Source organism: Carcharhinus amblyrhynchos, chromosome 7, assembly GCF_965287045.1.
Source record: "Carcharhinus amblyrhynchos chromosome 7, sCarAmb.v2.hapA, whole genome shotgun sequence".
NCBI lineage: Eukaryota > Metazoa > Chordata > Chondrichthyes > Carcharhiniformes > Carcharhinidae > Carcharhinus > Carcharhinus amblyrhynchos.
In genome coordinates, this window is record NC_137330.1 from 103,558,084 (window position 1) to 103,573,942 (window position 15,859).

At 39.7% G+C, this 15,859-nt stretch overlaps 1 protein-coding gene across 3 annotated transcripts in view; it reads left to right on the forward strand.

Moving 5' to 3' along the window:
- armc2 (armadillo repeat containing 2) overlaps window positions 1-15,859 on the forward strand; it is a 146,177-nt gene that overhangs the window by 51,040 nt on the left and 79,278 nt on the right. For all 3 annotated transcript variants that reach the window (XM_080192867.1, XM_080192868.1, XM_080192869.1), the window contains 3 exons: window positions 5,081-5,188; window positions 8,904-9,079; window positions 11,410-11,512. In XM_080192867.1, coding sequence (XP_080048993.1) covers window positions 5,081-5,188; window positions 8,904-9,079; window positions 11,410-11,512 — 387 coding nt within the window. The remainder of the gene's footprint in view (window positions 1-5,080; window positions 5,189-8,903; window positions 9,080-11,409; window positions 11,513-15,859) is intronic.

Here is a 15,859-nt window from a genome sequence, read left to right on the forward strand (position 1 = left end):
AACCTGCACATCTTTGGAGTGTGGGAGGTTTCTGGAGCACCCAGAGGAAACCCACGCAGACACGGAGAGAATCCTCACAGATAGTGACCCAAACCAGTAATTGAACCCAAGTCCCTGAAGCTGTGAAGCAGCAGTGTTAACCAAGTCATTTTGAACATCCATACTTAAAAGTTTCTCAACTTTTAAAAATGATTCTGCTTTTATATTTCAATTGTAGTGAATAATTGTACATTTCCCTCTATTATATTCCATCTGCTATCTTGTTGCCTAGTCACCTAAGCTGCTCATATCTCTTTGCCTCTTCTGCCTCTTTCCCACAGCTTATCTTTCTACTTAGCTTGGTATCTCAGGAAATTTAGATACATTACTCTGTCTCTTCATCTATGTCATTAATATAGATTGTAAATAGCTGCGGCTTCTGCATTGATCCTTGTGACACTGTGCTGTTCATTGCTTGTCAAATTGAATAACCCCCTTTGTGCTGACTTCCTATTTTCTACCAGTCCTCTATCCATGGAATGTATTACCATCCAACTTCATGAGCCCTTATTTTGTGTATTAACGTTTCCTATGGCATCTTATCAAATGCCTTTTGGATATCCATCTATGGTCCCCCTTTATCTACTAGTTACATTGTCAAAAACTCTAATAAACTTGCCAAACAGGATGTCCTTTTGATAAAACTATGTTGATTATTCCTAATAATACATTGCTTTTCTAAGTACATCATTAAGACTTCCTTACTTGTAGATTCCAACATTTTGACTAACAACTGATGTTACACTAACCGGCCTTTAGTTCATTGTTTTCTCTTTCCCTCCTTTTTTGAAAAGCAGTGTAACATTTGCAAAGTTCCAATCTAGTGGGACAATTTTGAATCTAAGGAGTTTTGTAATATCATAACAAGCACATCCACTATCTCTATCTTTTTCAGAACCCTTGAATTTGTTATGATCCCAGTTGATGTTATAATTGAACAGGAAGATCCCAGAATGGAACCTTGGCTCAAAAGACTAAGTTTTTTATAAAATGTGGAGGAAGAGAATCACAGGACTGCTAATTGTTTTAACAACGAGAAAAAAAATTAAACATAAAAAGGTGGATTAATATGCAATACTGCTTTACTCCCTTTTAGCTTAACAAAGACGCACAGATTTTAAGATTAACGCTTATCGCGGATTATATTTTAATCTATAATAGTTTTAGTAACGCAACATCCCTTTAAACATCCAAGATGGCTGTGGTCAAATACACACTTCAGTCTGAACCTCAAGTGAATGTGAATTTCTCCTCAGAATCCCCCCAGCTGATTGTCACATGAGAGTTTCCAAACACCACTCTCTAAAACATGCTTTAAAATATTCTCTTACAGTAATGCTTTCCCTTAACAATTTGTATTCTGAAATTGAGTCCAGGTTTTCCAAATGGCACTTTTAAATAATATTTCTATTCCATTTCTGACAGTGAGTCCAATCCAGGATTTGAGAACATAGAACATTACAGTGCAGCACAGGCCCTTCAGCCCTTGATGTTGCATCACCCTGTAAAACCAATCTAAAGCCTATCTAACCTACACTATTCCAATATCATCCATTTGTTTATCCAATGATCATTTAAATGCTCAATGTTGGCAAGTCCACTACTGTTGCAGGCAGGGCATTCCACACCCTTATTACGCTCTTGAGTAAAGAATCTACTTCTGATATTTGTCCTATATCTATCACTCCTCAATTTAAAGTTATGTCTCCTCGTACTAGCCATCTCCATCTGAGGAAAAAGGCTCTCACTGTCCACCCTATCTAACCCTGTGATCATCTTATATGCCTCTGTTAAGTCACTTCTTAACCTTCTCTCTAACGAAAACAGCCTCAAGTCCCTCAGCCTTTCCTCACAAAAACTTCCCACCACACAGGCAACATCCTGGTAAATCTCCTCTGCACCCTTTCAATGCTTCCACGTCCTTCCTATGATGCAGCGACCAGAACTGTCCACAGTACTCCAACTGTGACCGCATCAGAGTTTTGTACAGTTGTAACATGACTTCATGGTTCCGAAACTCAATCCCTCTGCCAACAAAAGCTTAACACACCATATGCCTTCTTAATAACCCTATCAACCTGGGTGCCAACTTTCAGGGATCTATGCATGTGAACACCGAGATCTCTTTGCTCATTCATAATACCAAGTATCTTACCATTAGCTCAGTACTCTGTACTCCTGTTACTCCTTCCAAAGTGAGTCACTTCACACTTTTCCGCATTAAACTCCATTTGTCACCTCTCAGCCCAGCTCTGCAGCTTATTTATGTCCCTCTGTAACCTGCAACATCCTGCCGCGCTGTCCACAACTCCACTAACTTTAGTGTCATCCGCAAATTTACTAACCTATCCTTCTCCGCCCTCATCCAGGTCATTTATAAAAATGACAAGCAGCAGTGGCCCCAAAACAGATCCTTGTGGTACACCAACCCTTTACATCAACCCTTTTTTGGATTTTTTTGTCTTGTCTGCTGTACAAGTTGTTTATAATTATTTCAATTCTTGCTTATATTAAACTGGCTTTGGACATTTGATTTACCTTTGAAGTCTGCTGTCCCGTTTTAAATTTGCTTACTGCAATTGTCTCTTTAACTTAGAACACTTTGTTAATACCTTGGTCTCTGTTCTTTTAACTCCAGTCATTTTAAACTTTCATTTTGTCCCAGTTTCCTGATTGTCTAGATTATAACCTGTTCCTTCGGAAGCTTGCATCTTTGCAATTTCCTTGTTCAGTTTCTCCTGACAGAGTTGAAAGAGGTTCTCTCTCTGATACTGTGTCCCCAACTGCCAACAAATTCAGCTAAAACTAAAACTTTAAACTTTTTATCCTTACAAGGGTCTTCAGAATCCAATGGTCTGCTATATTAGGAAATGTGTGGTTCTGTGCACAATGTTGTGACTCTTCTTGGAATGAATCTGAAGATAACACACCACCAGCATTTTATCCTTTATCCTCAAGCGGCTATCCCTGCAGACATTCTGGCCCTTCGAAAATCTCAAGCACCTGTGAGTGCTTGCCTCAGGACATAGGCATCATGCAACTCCCAGAATTCCTGGCACAAACATGCATTATGTGCCTCTGGTGATCACACACCTACTGTACATTGATGAAATGGTAGCCCTAGCAGTTTATAAATATCAGTGGCTGCTGCCATGAAGCCCTTAAAGCCACATGGCTACAGTTGGCTACATGCTGACTCTCGGCCACGAACCTGGTGAATCTTGCAGCCTGGCAATCTTCATCTATAGCAAACATCACATACTGATGTACCTTTCTCTAAAAGGCATTTGTGATCTCCATTATGCATCTATGTATCGTGAACTGTGAAATGCCTCAAAATGTGGTCCATGGAAAGACTCAGGCAAAGAAATTTAGCACGGTGGTCACCTTTAAAGCTATTGGCCTCCAAATCCATGGTGTGTCAGGTCTGCAGGAAGAATTTGGCACATGTGATCTACCGGAGCTTAAGACAAGTACAGACATGTCTCACATTTATAAATAAGAGAGTCTGTTTCACATACTGTTAGTCTGGTGGATCACTCCCATTGTCAGGTTTGTCCTTTTGACTCTCTTGTTACCTGAAAAACACTTTGGAAGGAGTAATTTGACCAGGAAGAATTCAATGAATGGCATGACACTAGGAAGTTCTGAGGAACAAAGGGACCTTGGCATGTTTGTCCATCGATCTCTGAAGGTGGAAAGACACATTAGTGGGGTGGTGAAAAGGGCATTTGGGACACTTGTCTTTATCAATAAATTATGGAGTTCCTGTGCTGAATGTTTTCAGTACTTATTACAAACTAATAAAATTGTAAGCAAGTTATTCGTACCAGTGTTTCTCAGCACAATGAGAAGTATAACCTTCAAATTTCTCTGAAACTTGGTTCATCCAGCAAAGCCAAGAATGAAAACTTAGTGACAACTCCATGATTCATTTTCTTCATTGAAAGGGCCCATGGATCCTAACTGACCCGCCATTTCATTGCAAGCACAAGACTCTTGACACTGTTCAGTATATATTTTTTAACTGTCTTCCCAATACTCCTCTATTTATCCTCAGGACCATTGACTTAATGTTTTTTTCAAACAACTCCAGTTGTACAGCAGAGCCTCCCCTTTGTTCAAATATGCCAGATAATGCCTGGAATCTCACCCTTAGGTTGGAAAAACCCCCTCTTTAAAAACCAAATCAAGGACTTTTTTCTTATGTTTTTGCTTGTAAAATCAAACACCAGCATGGAGTCAAAGCCTTCATCAGAGACAACAGGCTGTTTTTCCCAGCTACTGATCAAAAAACATTTTCTTGTTTCATTTGTAGAGAATCCTGAAACAGTTGTGTACAGCTCAGAATGCACATCGTTTTCATTTTAGGATAAAAATTGAACCAGTACCAACTGTGATTCTCTGTCTCCCTCTTGTCAGTGGGCTTTGAAAAGATTTATAATTTTTGTATTATCTATCTCAAAAGCTACAGTTATGACAAATGGTAGGTAATAATTCTAATAAAAAAAACTTATAATAAAAAACGGGATAAGAGGATCTGGGAACAGGTGGAGAGGTGGATTTGAGACCAGGGAGAGATCAGCCTTGATCTGAGTGAATGGCGGAGCAGGCTCGAAGGGCTGAATTTGCCTACTTTTGTTCCTAATTTCTATGCTCCTATATAGACGTAGTATATGCCTATATATGGGTGGCACAGTAGTTAGACTGCTGCCTCATAGCACCAGGGACCAGGGTTCAATTCCCAGTTTGGGTCACTGTCTGTGCGGAGTCTGCATGTTCACCCTGTGCCTGTGTGGGTTTCCTCTCATAATCCAAAGATATATGAATTAGGTTGATTGGTCATACTAAATTTTGTCTCAGTGTACCTGAACAGATGCCAGAGAGTGGCGACTAGGGGATTTTCACAGTAACCTCGTTAATGTGTTGATGGAAGCCTACTTGTGACTGATAAATAAACTTTATTTTTACTTTAGTATCAGGAAACTAATTTAAACCAGATAGATTTAGCTATTTATACAATTTTGTACTATGCTCTCAGGATCAGGTAGTGGATCAAGGACATCTGAAAGAGAAACTGAAGAAGAAATTCTGTACTGGAATACAAAGATCCAACCTATTCTTGATGAACTTAGGCCCTTAAACAATGGTGGGTAATTTTGTTTTGTAATTTATAAGGTTTTCTGTTGATATTCATTAAAAGCTACCTTCGTTTTGTTTTCATTCAAATCTATTTGTACTTGTAATATTTCCTAGATTTCCTGCACTAGAAGTACAATAATATTGGCTCATGTCAGGGAACTAGAAAAGGGATACATTGGGAAAATGAAAGTGAGGACTTGGAGGTACACCAGATGGACCAATGTTCCCTCATATTTCTTTTTGCTATCTGTGAACTGGTTGTTCCTTTGCATTTTATATCTTTTAGGATTGCTGTACATGCGCACATTTGAAAAAGAATGTGGGTGTGTGTGGCCTGTTGCTCCCTGTGGAGTGCATTCCAGATTGCTGTCTGGTTTTGCGCCATGATGTGGCACAACATCAGGTTAAAATCCAACAGGTTTGTTTGGTAATAAACACTACTAGCTTTTGGAGCACTGCTCCTTCATCAGGTGAGTGGGGAGTTCTGATCACAAATAATCATATAAAGACGCACGTTCAATTTACAGAATACTGATCCTCAGTGCATATAAAGGCACACACTCAGTTTACAGAATACTGATCCTCAGCTTGGAGAGAACATTGTTCCTGAGTGCCAGGGAGTTGCTGCTGGCTGAGCAATAGGAATGTGTTGCAGTGGGCAGCAGAAAAGGCCTATGTCCGTGCAATGTCATGTGAAGATTCAATCATTGGACCTCTTCTGGCACTTCTACCAGGTCCTCCAGTCCAAACTTCAGGAGTTGACTTTTCTGATTATCTGCTCCCACCCCACTTTTGAGGCTGATCCTTCAGGATCTCCTTATACCATTAATGTTTCCTGTACCAAATTGATTAGTTTGGATCCTTCTACCTGCCCTGCTCATCATTTTCCTGGATTTTACACTGCGGAAATCATTTTTTTTCCATGTTGCCATTAAGAGGCAGTCTGCCTTTAAGAAAACAAAACAAACTGACAACCAGGTGGGAGACAAAGGGCTGAATATAATCCAGGCAAAGGACCCGCCATGTTGCCTCTGTTGCGGAAGGCCCATTGTATTAAATGTCCATTAGACATTTGCTTTTATTGAGTCATGGGATGTGGGTGTCATTGACTAAGCCAGCATTTATTGTTTCCATACTAAATTATCCTCAAGAAGGTGGTGGTGAGCTGTCTTCTTGAACTGCTGCAGTCACGTAGTTTAGATATATCCACAGTACTGTTAGGGAGGGGATTCCAGGATTTTGACCCAATAATAGTGAAGGAATAGCAATATATTTCCAAGTCGAGATGGTGAGTGGCTTGGAGGATGGTGATGCTCCCAAGTATATGTGCTCTTGTTCTTCTAGATGGCAGCGTTGTGAGTTCGGAAGGTGCTGTCTGAAGAGTCTTAGTGAACTCCAGTGGTGTGCTTTCTCTAGGATTTGGGACCCTGTGCATGGTGGTCCTGCACCCTTGCCCCCATCCCAATCTTAGAGCTGCTGGTCAACCAAGGGCTGGTAGCACCACCTGGAGTTGTGGCATCTGCCAGTAATGCACCCACCAGAGTCTTTAGTTTGCCAATGACCAATGCTACAGATGACTGCAGGTGACATGGGAATCACTAGGATAGGGTCACTGTGGTGAGTGGGGAAGGGCGTTCAGAAGAAGGGGCAGGGTATTAGCAGTTAGAGGGTCTTTGAATGAGGGAACTCCCGTTCTCTTCCCAGGGAGCCTGCAAGCAAACATGACAGGATTTGCTTTTTGACCTTCCCATGTTGTGGCTCATCTGTCTTCTTTTGGTCGAATGCCAACAGAGGTGGGATGAGACCATTCAGTGTTTTTTTTTACTTTTGATTAATTTTATTGTGAATCGATAATTCAGAAAATTCAAAGAATGCAGCTTACAACTGGATGAATTGGCCCTTCCTCTTCTAGTCTGCTCCCAGCTCAAAATGCTTGCATCTATTAATTGTCCATTTGAGGCTTTCAATTAGTGTCCATCTCTGGGGTCCCCATCCTGCACACTCCTGCCAATTTAAAGTTTGTAGTAGAAGCAAGATCATGCATGGATTTCAATATTTAGAATTTCAAAATATCAAATTTGATACATTTGGGGCACTAGGAGCCAATATAGTTAAATGTAAACAGAAGTGATGGATGAGCATTCCCGCCATCTCCCCACTTCCCAGAGGGTTATTAAATTCTGTCCAACGTTTCTAGTACCACCACCTTTTCAGCCTACCAAACTGCAACAATGAAATCCATTTTGCACCTGTCAAATGGTTTAGCACCCTAACCAGCAACTAATGCACAGGGAGATTTATTTTAGCTTTGTTAAGTCAACAATTGTCAGACATTAAACAGAGCAATAAACAACCATAGCATAATTTGGCCACTACCAAGGTTTTGCATTTCAGATCCTTTCCACCACAAAGACCGCTGACTTCCACTTCCATAACTCTTCATTCATCTCAACCCTCACCTAAGCCCATCTCTCTGAAATCCCAATTCATGCTTTTCTTACCTCGACATCCTATTTCTCCAATGCTCCACAGATCAGCTTCTCATTCTTTAACTTCAGTTCATGAAGGTCTCTGTTGCCATTATCCTATTACATGCCAAAACGTGCTTACCCATCACCCTTGTTTTCACTAAACTACATTGGCTCCTGGTACCCCAAAATATCAAATATAATATTTTGAAATCCCAAATATTGAAATCCCTGCGTGATATTGCTCCTCCTATAAACTTCCCTCTTCCTTCAAACTCTCATTTTCCTTGGTTCAGGCCTTTTATGTAACCTCCCAAACTTTACACCATTTGTCAGATCCCAACTCTTTGGCCAACCTTTAGTTCATGCCTTTTTTTTTATGGAATCATAGAGTCCTGTAGTTCAGAAGGAGGTCATTCGCCCCATCGAGATGGCAGTGACCACAATACACCCAGGCCCTATCCCCGTAACCCCATTTATCACCCCTACAAATCATCCTGACACTAAAGGGCAATTTAGTGTGTCCTGTCAACGTAATCTGCACATCTTTGGAGTGTGGGAGGAATCCCCTGCAGACACAGGAAGAATGTGCAAACTCCAATGTGCTGGAATTGAACCTGAATCCCTGGCACTGTGAGGCAGCACTGCTAACCACTGTGCCACCGTGCCACCCATAAAGTTTATTTATTAGTCACAAGTAGGCTTACATTAACACGGCAATGAAAATCCCTTAGTCGCCACACTCCGGTGCCTGTTCAAGCACACTGAGGGATAATTTAGCATGTCGATGCACCTAACCATCATATCTTTGTGGGAGGAAACTGGAGCACCTGGAGACAACCCATGCAGACACAGGGACAATGTGCAAACTCCACATGGACAGTGACTCAAGCCAGGAATCGAACCTGGGTCTCTGGCACTGTGAGGCAGCAGTGCTAACCACTGTGCCACCTCCTTTTAAAATGGCATATTTTTCAAAATGATAAATGCTTCGTTAGTGTCACTTTTTTGGGGACGGATTCAGGGGATATTATGAAAGTTGCTGGTACTTTCAACTTGTCCTCTAGTGTTCTGCTAGTTCAACATTGTCTCCTACAGTTCTTGCTCTTAGATCATGGCATGGCTTGCTTTATTACAAAATAAAGATTGGTCCCAGAAATTAAGCAATTGCAGAAATTGATTCCAAAAATGAAGAGAATGAAATGAGGAACCAGTTATTCCTCTGCAATAAAGCTGTTATTTTATTCTGATTAGGCAATGATGTAGAACATCTCTGTAAAACATGCTCCAGCCTCCATCGTACGTTGCAGGAGGGAAACCTGCTGGGGAAAATATGTAAAAGAAGATCTGTTCTTCTGAAAACACTGTATAAACTGGTGGATGTTGGCTCAGATCAGCTCTCGATTCAGCTGGCTAAACTCATACTGGCGGTAAGTTTGATCCTTCACAGAGGTCTGCAGCTCTGTTGACTAAAATTAATGAACCCAGAACTGTACCAAATGTTCATTAGACTTGCCCATAGACTTTCTAAGGGTTTTTTCACTGTAATCTGTGCTATTAGAGAACCACTTTGGTGCTGCATCATCAATAAAAGATTCAGAAATTGTGAGCAAAACAAGCAATTGTTCAAATCCTTAACTGATCAGATGAATGAATTATTAATTACCAAATGATTACTCCAAAGAAAGAGATGATGTGGCTCATTATGTCCATGCCAGCTCCGTGGAAGAGAACTCACCTTTCCAACTCTCCCACAATACCTCTATAGACCTGAAAATATTTGTGAAGATTGTTCAATTCTGTTTTGAAGGCTTCAGTTGAATCTGCCTCCACCACACCCTCAGGCAGAGCATTCCAGATCCTAACCATGTGCCGCATTAAATGGTTTTTCCTCATATCACCAATGCTACTTTTGTCAATCACTTTAAATCAGGGTCTTCTGATTCCTGATCCTTCTGCCAATAATTTCTCCCTAACTACTTTGTCCAGACCCCTCATGATTTTGAAAATCTTCATCAAATATCCTCTTAATCTTCTCTTCTTCATGGAGAACAATCCCAGCTTCTCTAATCTATTCATGTAGCTAAAGTTCTTCATCCTTGAAACCATTCTCATGAATCTGGTGCATAGAGTATGAACCTGACAGTGTAAGTTAGAATATTTAATTCAGTTCCAAAACATGTACAGAGAGCGAAAGAGAGAAAGAAAGATGTGATTAAGAGAGATCTTTAAAAACACTTGCGTTGGTTAATTGTTTTTAATTTCCAGCAATAATTAAAATGTAAAGGCATGAGACCCAAATAAGACTTCAAAAAGTTATTTTTTTTAATGCCAGGGAGATTGTTTTGCAGAAATTAAGACTTATTATCTTTTTAAAAATTTACTAATGCTGAATTGGATAAGCCCTAACTTTTCTGGGAAGTTTAGAGAATACCAATCACATAAGTACAGCAACTTCATGCTGTTCCATGCAATTCAATGCTGTTTTCTCTAGCTGATAATAGTGAAGATTCTGGAGAAACAAGACAACTTGGATGTGATTTCCACATTTAACTGCGCATATGTGATCACCAGAGTTACTGTCTGATTTGCTCTTTAACTCAGTGACGACTGATAGCCACATCAGTTTCTAACACAAATTCTGGACTTTTATCTTGTGCAATAGACAAGTATGTAGTAGATTTTTGATTTGATTATCGTCACATCTATTGGGTACAGTGAAAAGCGTCATTTCTTATGCGCTACACAAATAAAGCATACTGTTTGTAGAGAAGGAGAAGGTACAGTATGCAGTGCTACAGTCGTAGCTAGGGTGTAGAGAAAGACCAACTTAATTCAAAAGCCTGATTTTATAACTAGGCTTACATTAACATTGCAATAAAGCTACTGTGAAAATACCCTAGTTGCCACACTCAGGCACCTGTTCGGGCACATTGAGGGAGGATTTAGCATGGCCAATACATCTAACCAGCTTTCAGACTGTGGGAGGAAACCAGAGCACCCGGAGGAGACCCATGCAGACATTGGGAGAATACGTAGACTCCGCTCAGATAGTGACCCCAGCCATGAATCAAACCCTGGTTCCTGACGCTATGAAATAACAGTGCTAACCAATGTGCCACCGTGCCACCTATGGTAGCAGGGAGGAAGCTGTTCTTGAGTCAGTTGGTATGTGACCTCAGACTTTTGTATCTTTTTCCCGATGGAAGGAGGTGAAAGAGAGTATGTCTGGATTGCACAGGGTCCTTGATTATGCTCGTTGCTTTTCAGGGGTAATGGCAAAAGTAGACAGAGTCAATGGATGGGAGGCTGGTTTGTGTAATGGACTGGGTTTCATTTACGACACTTTGTAGTTTCTTACAGTCGTGGTCAGAGTAGGAGCTATACCAAGCTCGTAATGAACTTTGAAACTAACAGTTTTAAAAGGCACTTTTTTAAATGCAGAACAGTGTTTAGTACTGCCCTCTGGGAGAATGTATCAGTGGTGTTTAGTTTGAAAAACTGTTGTAGAGATGTTCAAATTAATAATCTGGGATTCATTCAGAAGCCAAAGTTGCAAGTTCATTGTTTTCTACCACCAGATTGCTTGGGCCACTTTTTGTTTTTGTACTACTGGTAACTTTTAATATGTGGCGCCCACAATGAAATTTGGGATTTCGATGTCATTATTAGAAATTTATAATAGTTTAATTCAGATATCATAACTGAATCATTTTCCTTTCACATATAGTTATAATTTTGTCATTTCTTTCTTTTCTAGCTGAAAGTAAGCGGCAAAAATCTCCTTAATATCTGTAAATTGATGTTCAAAGTTAGTAGGAGTGAGAATAACGACATTCTATTCCAAAATGATAACATTTTGGGTGAGTTAAACTTCTTAAAAATACTTAAATTCCGAAATAGTGAGTAAGAAATATTCCAAGAATAAGTAAGACTGTCGTGAGGAAGCGTGTCATGATGTTATGTTATATAACATAATTATACCATTAGATAGCACTGATCAATTTGAAATGTATAGACTCGTGTTAATTATGATCGATGATTTTTCTTTAAATTTATAGAACATTTGATGACTGTTTATCTGTCATTTTTCAAGTTTTGAGTGAGCCTGCACCACTGATGAGCTTGACAATATTGTCTGCTGGTATTGAAACTTGCAAATGACTCAGCAACATCATTTAACATCCTCCCTTGTGAAGATGCAAAATTTTGAAAAATTATCCACTGATTCTGAACTTTCACTATGCTTTTACTCTAAAGTCCTAAAACAATCCATTATTTCACAATACATATCCGGGAGAATTTTGCAGCCTAACCATACTTCAAATCATAAAAATCGATCTATTATAATGGATGTTAGATTTGTAAATCAATATTATACTACAACAACAACTTGCACTTTATATAGTACTTTTTTGATGCTAAAAAATATCACAAAGCATTTCACAGCCATAATTTTAAAAATGGAGGTATTTGAATGTATGACCAGAAGCTTGGTCAAAGGGAGGGATTTTAAGGAAGAGATGGGGGTGGTGGGGTAAAGGAGTTTAGGGAGTGAATTCCTGAGTCAGTGACTAAGATGGTAGCATTGGAGTATGTGCAATTCCAAGGAAGCTCCTGACCAATGTTGCCATTCTAGATTAAATTGGATAGATGGATGAAGAAAATGAGATTGCAGTGATATGAGAACGCAGCGAGTAAATGGGATTAAACCATTTGTTTGTATGGAAGATAAACAGTGACACTAATTGTCTGTGTTTATAGTCTTTACACATCACTATATCATTGTGGAGAATTTACAAATACACCACATAAATTGGATTTCTAGTGGTTTTCCACCAAGGTTCAAGTGGCCAAATGGAAAAAGCTCTGAGGGAGTCACTGGAGAATGCAATGTGACAAAGAGAGAATACTTGCTGCTGACCTAGAATAAAGCTGCTCAGAAAGACGTAGAGAGTTGTAGAGCATCAAATTCCCTATTCTGACATGACGTTGAATCTGATGCAACCAGTAGGGATTTTGTGGCATCCAACAATTGTGAAATCACCAAGCAGGCTGATTAGCCAATCAAATTGAAGGAGTCTTATAGGCAGCAAACCAGGAAGTAAAAAGGATGGATTATAATTTACCTTTCGTCTTTTTACCTGCTTCCACTAACAAAAACAATGTATATTAAATATATCAATTAATTCATTCATGGATAGTATTAAGAGAAAGCTAATTCTTCATAGTAAGGTGGTAACTAATATTCTTTCACACTTATGAAAGAATGACTATATCATTTGATTTTGAGTGAGGTATTTTAATAGTTTCTATAATGGAATAAGCAAATCATCAATTTCAAAACTATTGGGATTCAGATCGAGTAAATTCAGTGCCAGCTTTGAATAGATTTATGATTTTTTTAAAAATTTGGTATTTATCCATATTTTGCTTCAATGTAATGTAGAACTTCTGAATTGGAAGAAGGCTAATTTTCATATGATAAGAAGAGATTTAGCCAAGATAAAATGGATCCAAACTGACAGAAAATGCTACGATGGGTGATTTTCAAGGAAGAGATACCTTAACTACAGTCTTGGTACATTCCAAAAAGGGCTTCTTACATGGATGAGAGAGATTATGATAATAGAAGGAAAGTGTTTGATATATATCAAATTAATTCTTCCAAGTGGGAACCAGGTCAAAGACAGTAGGTTGAAAGGGGAAGTGAAAAAGAAAATAAGACTGGCGAAGAGAGGCTATGAAAATAGAATGGCAGTCATCATAGAAGAAAATCCAAAGACTTTCTACCAGTATGTAAATAGTAAGTGGGTAGCAAGAATGTGTTCTACCAGGGAAAAAGACAATGGTATATGCTTAAAGGTGCAGGGGTAAGGTTACAGTACTTAATACATTCTTTGTATTTCTATTTACCAAGAAAGAGGTATCTGACAAAATACCTGTAGAGGTGGAGATAGTAGAGGCTATTGATTGTGTGAAAATTGAAAGGGAGTAGGCACTAGAAAAGTTGATTATCCTCAGGATAATAAGTGACCTGGCCCAAAGGAAAGGAGTGAGTTGCTAAAGGAAGTGAGTGTGGAGATAATAAAAGGGCTTGCATTAATCTATTGATCTTTGCTAGATATGGGGAGGGTGCCAGAGGATTGGAGAGTGGCAAATGTGACATTCTTATTCAAGAAAGGGTGCCAGAGATCGTACTGGCAACTACAGGCAAGTTTTTGCTAATGTTTTGGAATCCATAATCAGGGAAATAAAATGAATAGGCAGTTGAGAGAATTGAATTGACAGGGGAGAGCAAACGTGAAGTTATTAAAACAGATCATGTTTGATAATCTAATTGAATTTTTTTAATGAAGTAACGAAGAAGATCGATGAAGGGATTGCAATCAATTTTGTCTATATGGATTTTAAGAAAAGTTTTGACCAGATATCACAGAAATGGCTGGTTAACAAAACTAAGGTTTCCGGAAAAGGCAGTCAGTGTCCAAATGGATTAAAAAGTTGGCTCAAGGACTGAAAGCAGTGAGTTGTGATAGATGGTTGATTTTTAGACTGGAGGATAATAAACAGTGGTGTTCCCAAGGTCAGCGCGAAGATTGCTGCTTTTCTAATGCTACATATAAATGATTTGGATCTTGGCATACTGAGTTAAATTTCAAAGTTTGCCAATGATATCAAACTTGGATGATTGCAAATAGTGAGGATGATATGAATTGCTTGCAACAGGACATAGATTGGCTAGCAGAATGGGCAAACATGTGGCAAATGGAACTTAATACAGAGAAGTGTGAACTGATGCATTTTGGCAGAAGGGATAGGGAGAAGCAGTATAGACTTAATGGCACAGTTCTGAAGAGTATATCAAAACAAAGGGTGCATGTGCAATCTTTGAAGGTAGCTGGACATATTTAAAGAGTGGTTTGCAAAGAATTTGAGCTTCATTAATATTGTAGAATTGAGTGCAAAAGCAGGGAAGTAGTGCTGAGCTTTTGTAAAACTTTGGTTAGGTCCGAAGTAGAGTTTCTGGTCACCACACTTTAGTAAAGATGTGAAGATCTTTGAGAGGGTAGTGGAGATTTACAGAATGGTTCCAGGAATGGGGGTTTTAGTTACAAGTTTAGGTTGCAAATGCTAGGGTTGTTCTCCTTGGATCAAAGGCAATTGAGGGGAGATTTCATAGATATGGGAAACAGGGTTAGATAAGGAAGAAAAAGTCTTCCCATTAGCTGATGTTACAAAGACTAGGGGATTCAGATTTAAGATTTCAGGTGGAAGGTGTGGGGTGTGAGGATATGAGAAAGGACTTTTTTACTCAATGAATCATAATGAGTTAGAACTTGCTGCCTATGAGGATGGTGAAAGTGGAAGCAATCAATGATTTCCAAAGGAAATTGATGGGCACTTGAAGGAAATAAACTTGCAGGGCTGTGGAGACTGAGCAGGGGAGTGGGGATTGACTGCATTTCTGCTCAGGATGCCAACATGGACTCAATAGGCTAAATGGCCTCCTTCTGTGTCATTAATGATTCATTGGCTATTTGTATTAAAGAAACAACTCACATCCATGAGCAGAATGGGTAAAAAAATACATTGAAACAGTAATGTGTGAAAAGTTAAGAGTGCTACAACATGGGTTTGCTCCCAGATTCCCCCACACAGCTAAGTTCTCCAATCTTTGCTTCGTTGTGATTCGGACTTTTATATAGTTGTGACAATTGCTGTCCTTTACCATCCCATGGGCCTATTTTACCCTTTTGATTCTAAGTGTTGGGCAGACTTAAATCTGGGAATGTTTCAGATCTGACTTTTAGACATATTCTCAGGTGCCCCCTTACGCACTTTGCCTGAAAAAATATCAGCGATTCTGAATCGCGTTGCACAAGCCTGTGGGTGGGGCTTAATGCATCCAAAACCCTACAGCTCCGATCGGCGTTTCCAACTGCATATGCACAAAGAAAAAAAATGATAGAATGTGTCTCTCCTGCCACATCACTCCCAGGCCAGTTAAATCTCCCCTTGGCCCCCACAGACATGGTTGCACCCACCCAACATTGCAGACCCCCTAATCCCTCCAACCCCACCACCACCGAGACCAATCGAAGGCCTCTTCCCCTCACTGATCTCAGGCAGAATGGCAGCAGACCCCCCATTCCCACCCCCGCCACCCCCCAACCGATCTCAAGCAGAGAGCCATCGGACGCACAGCA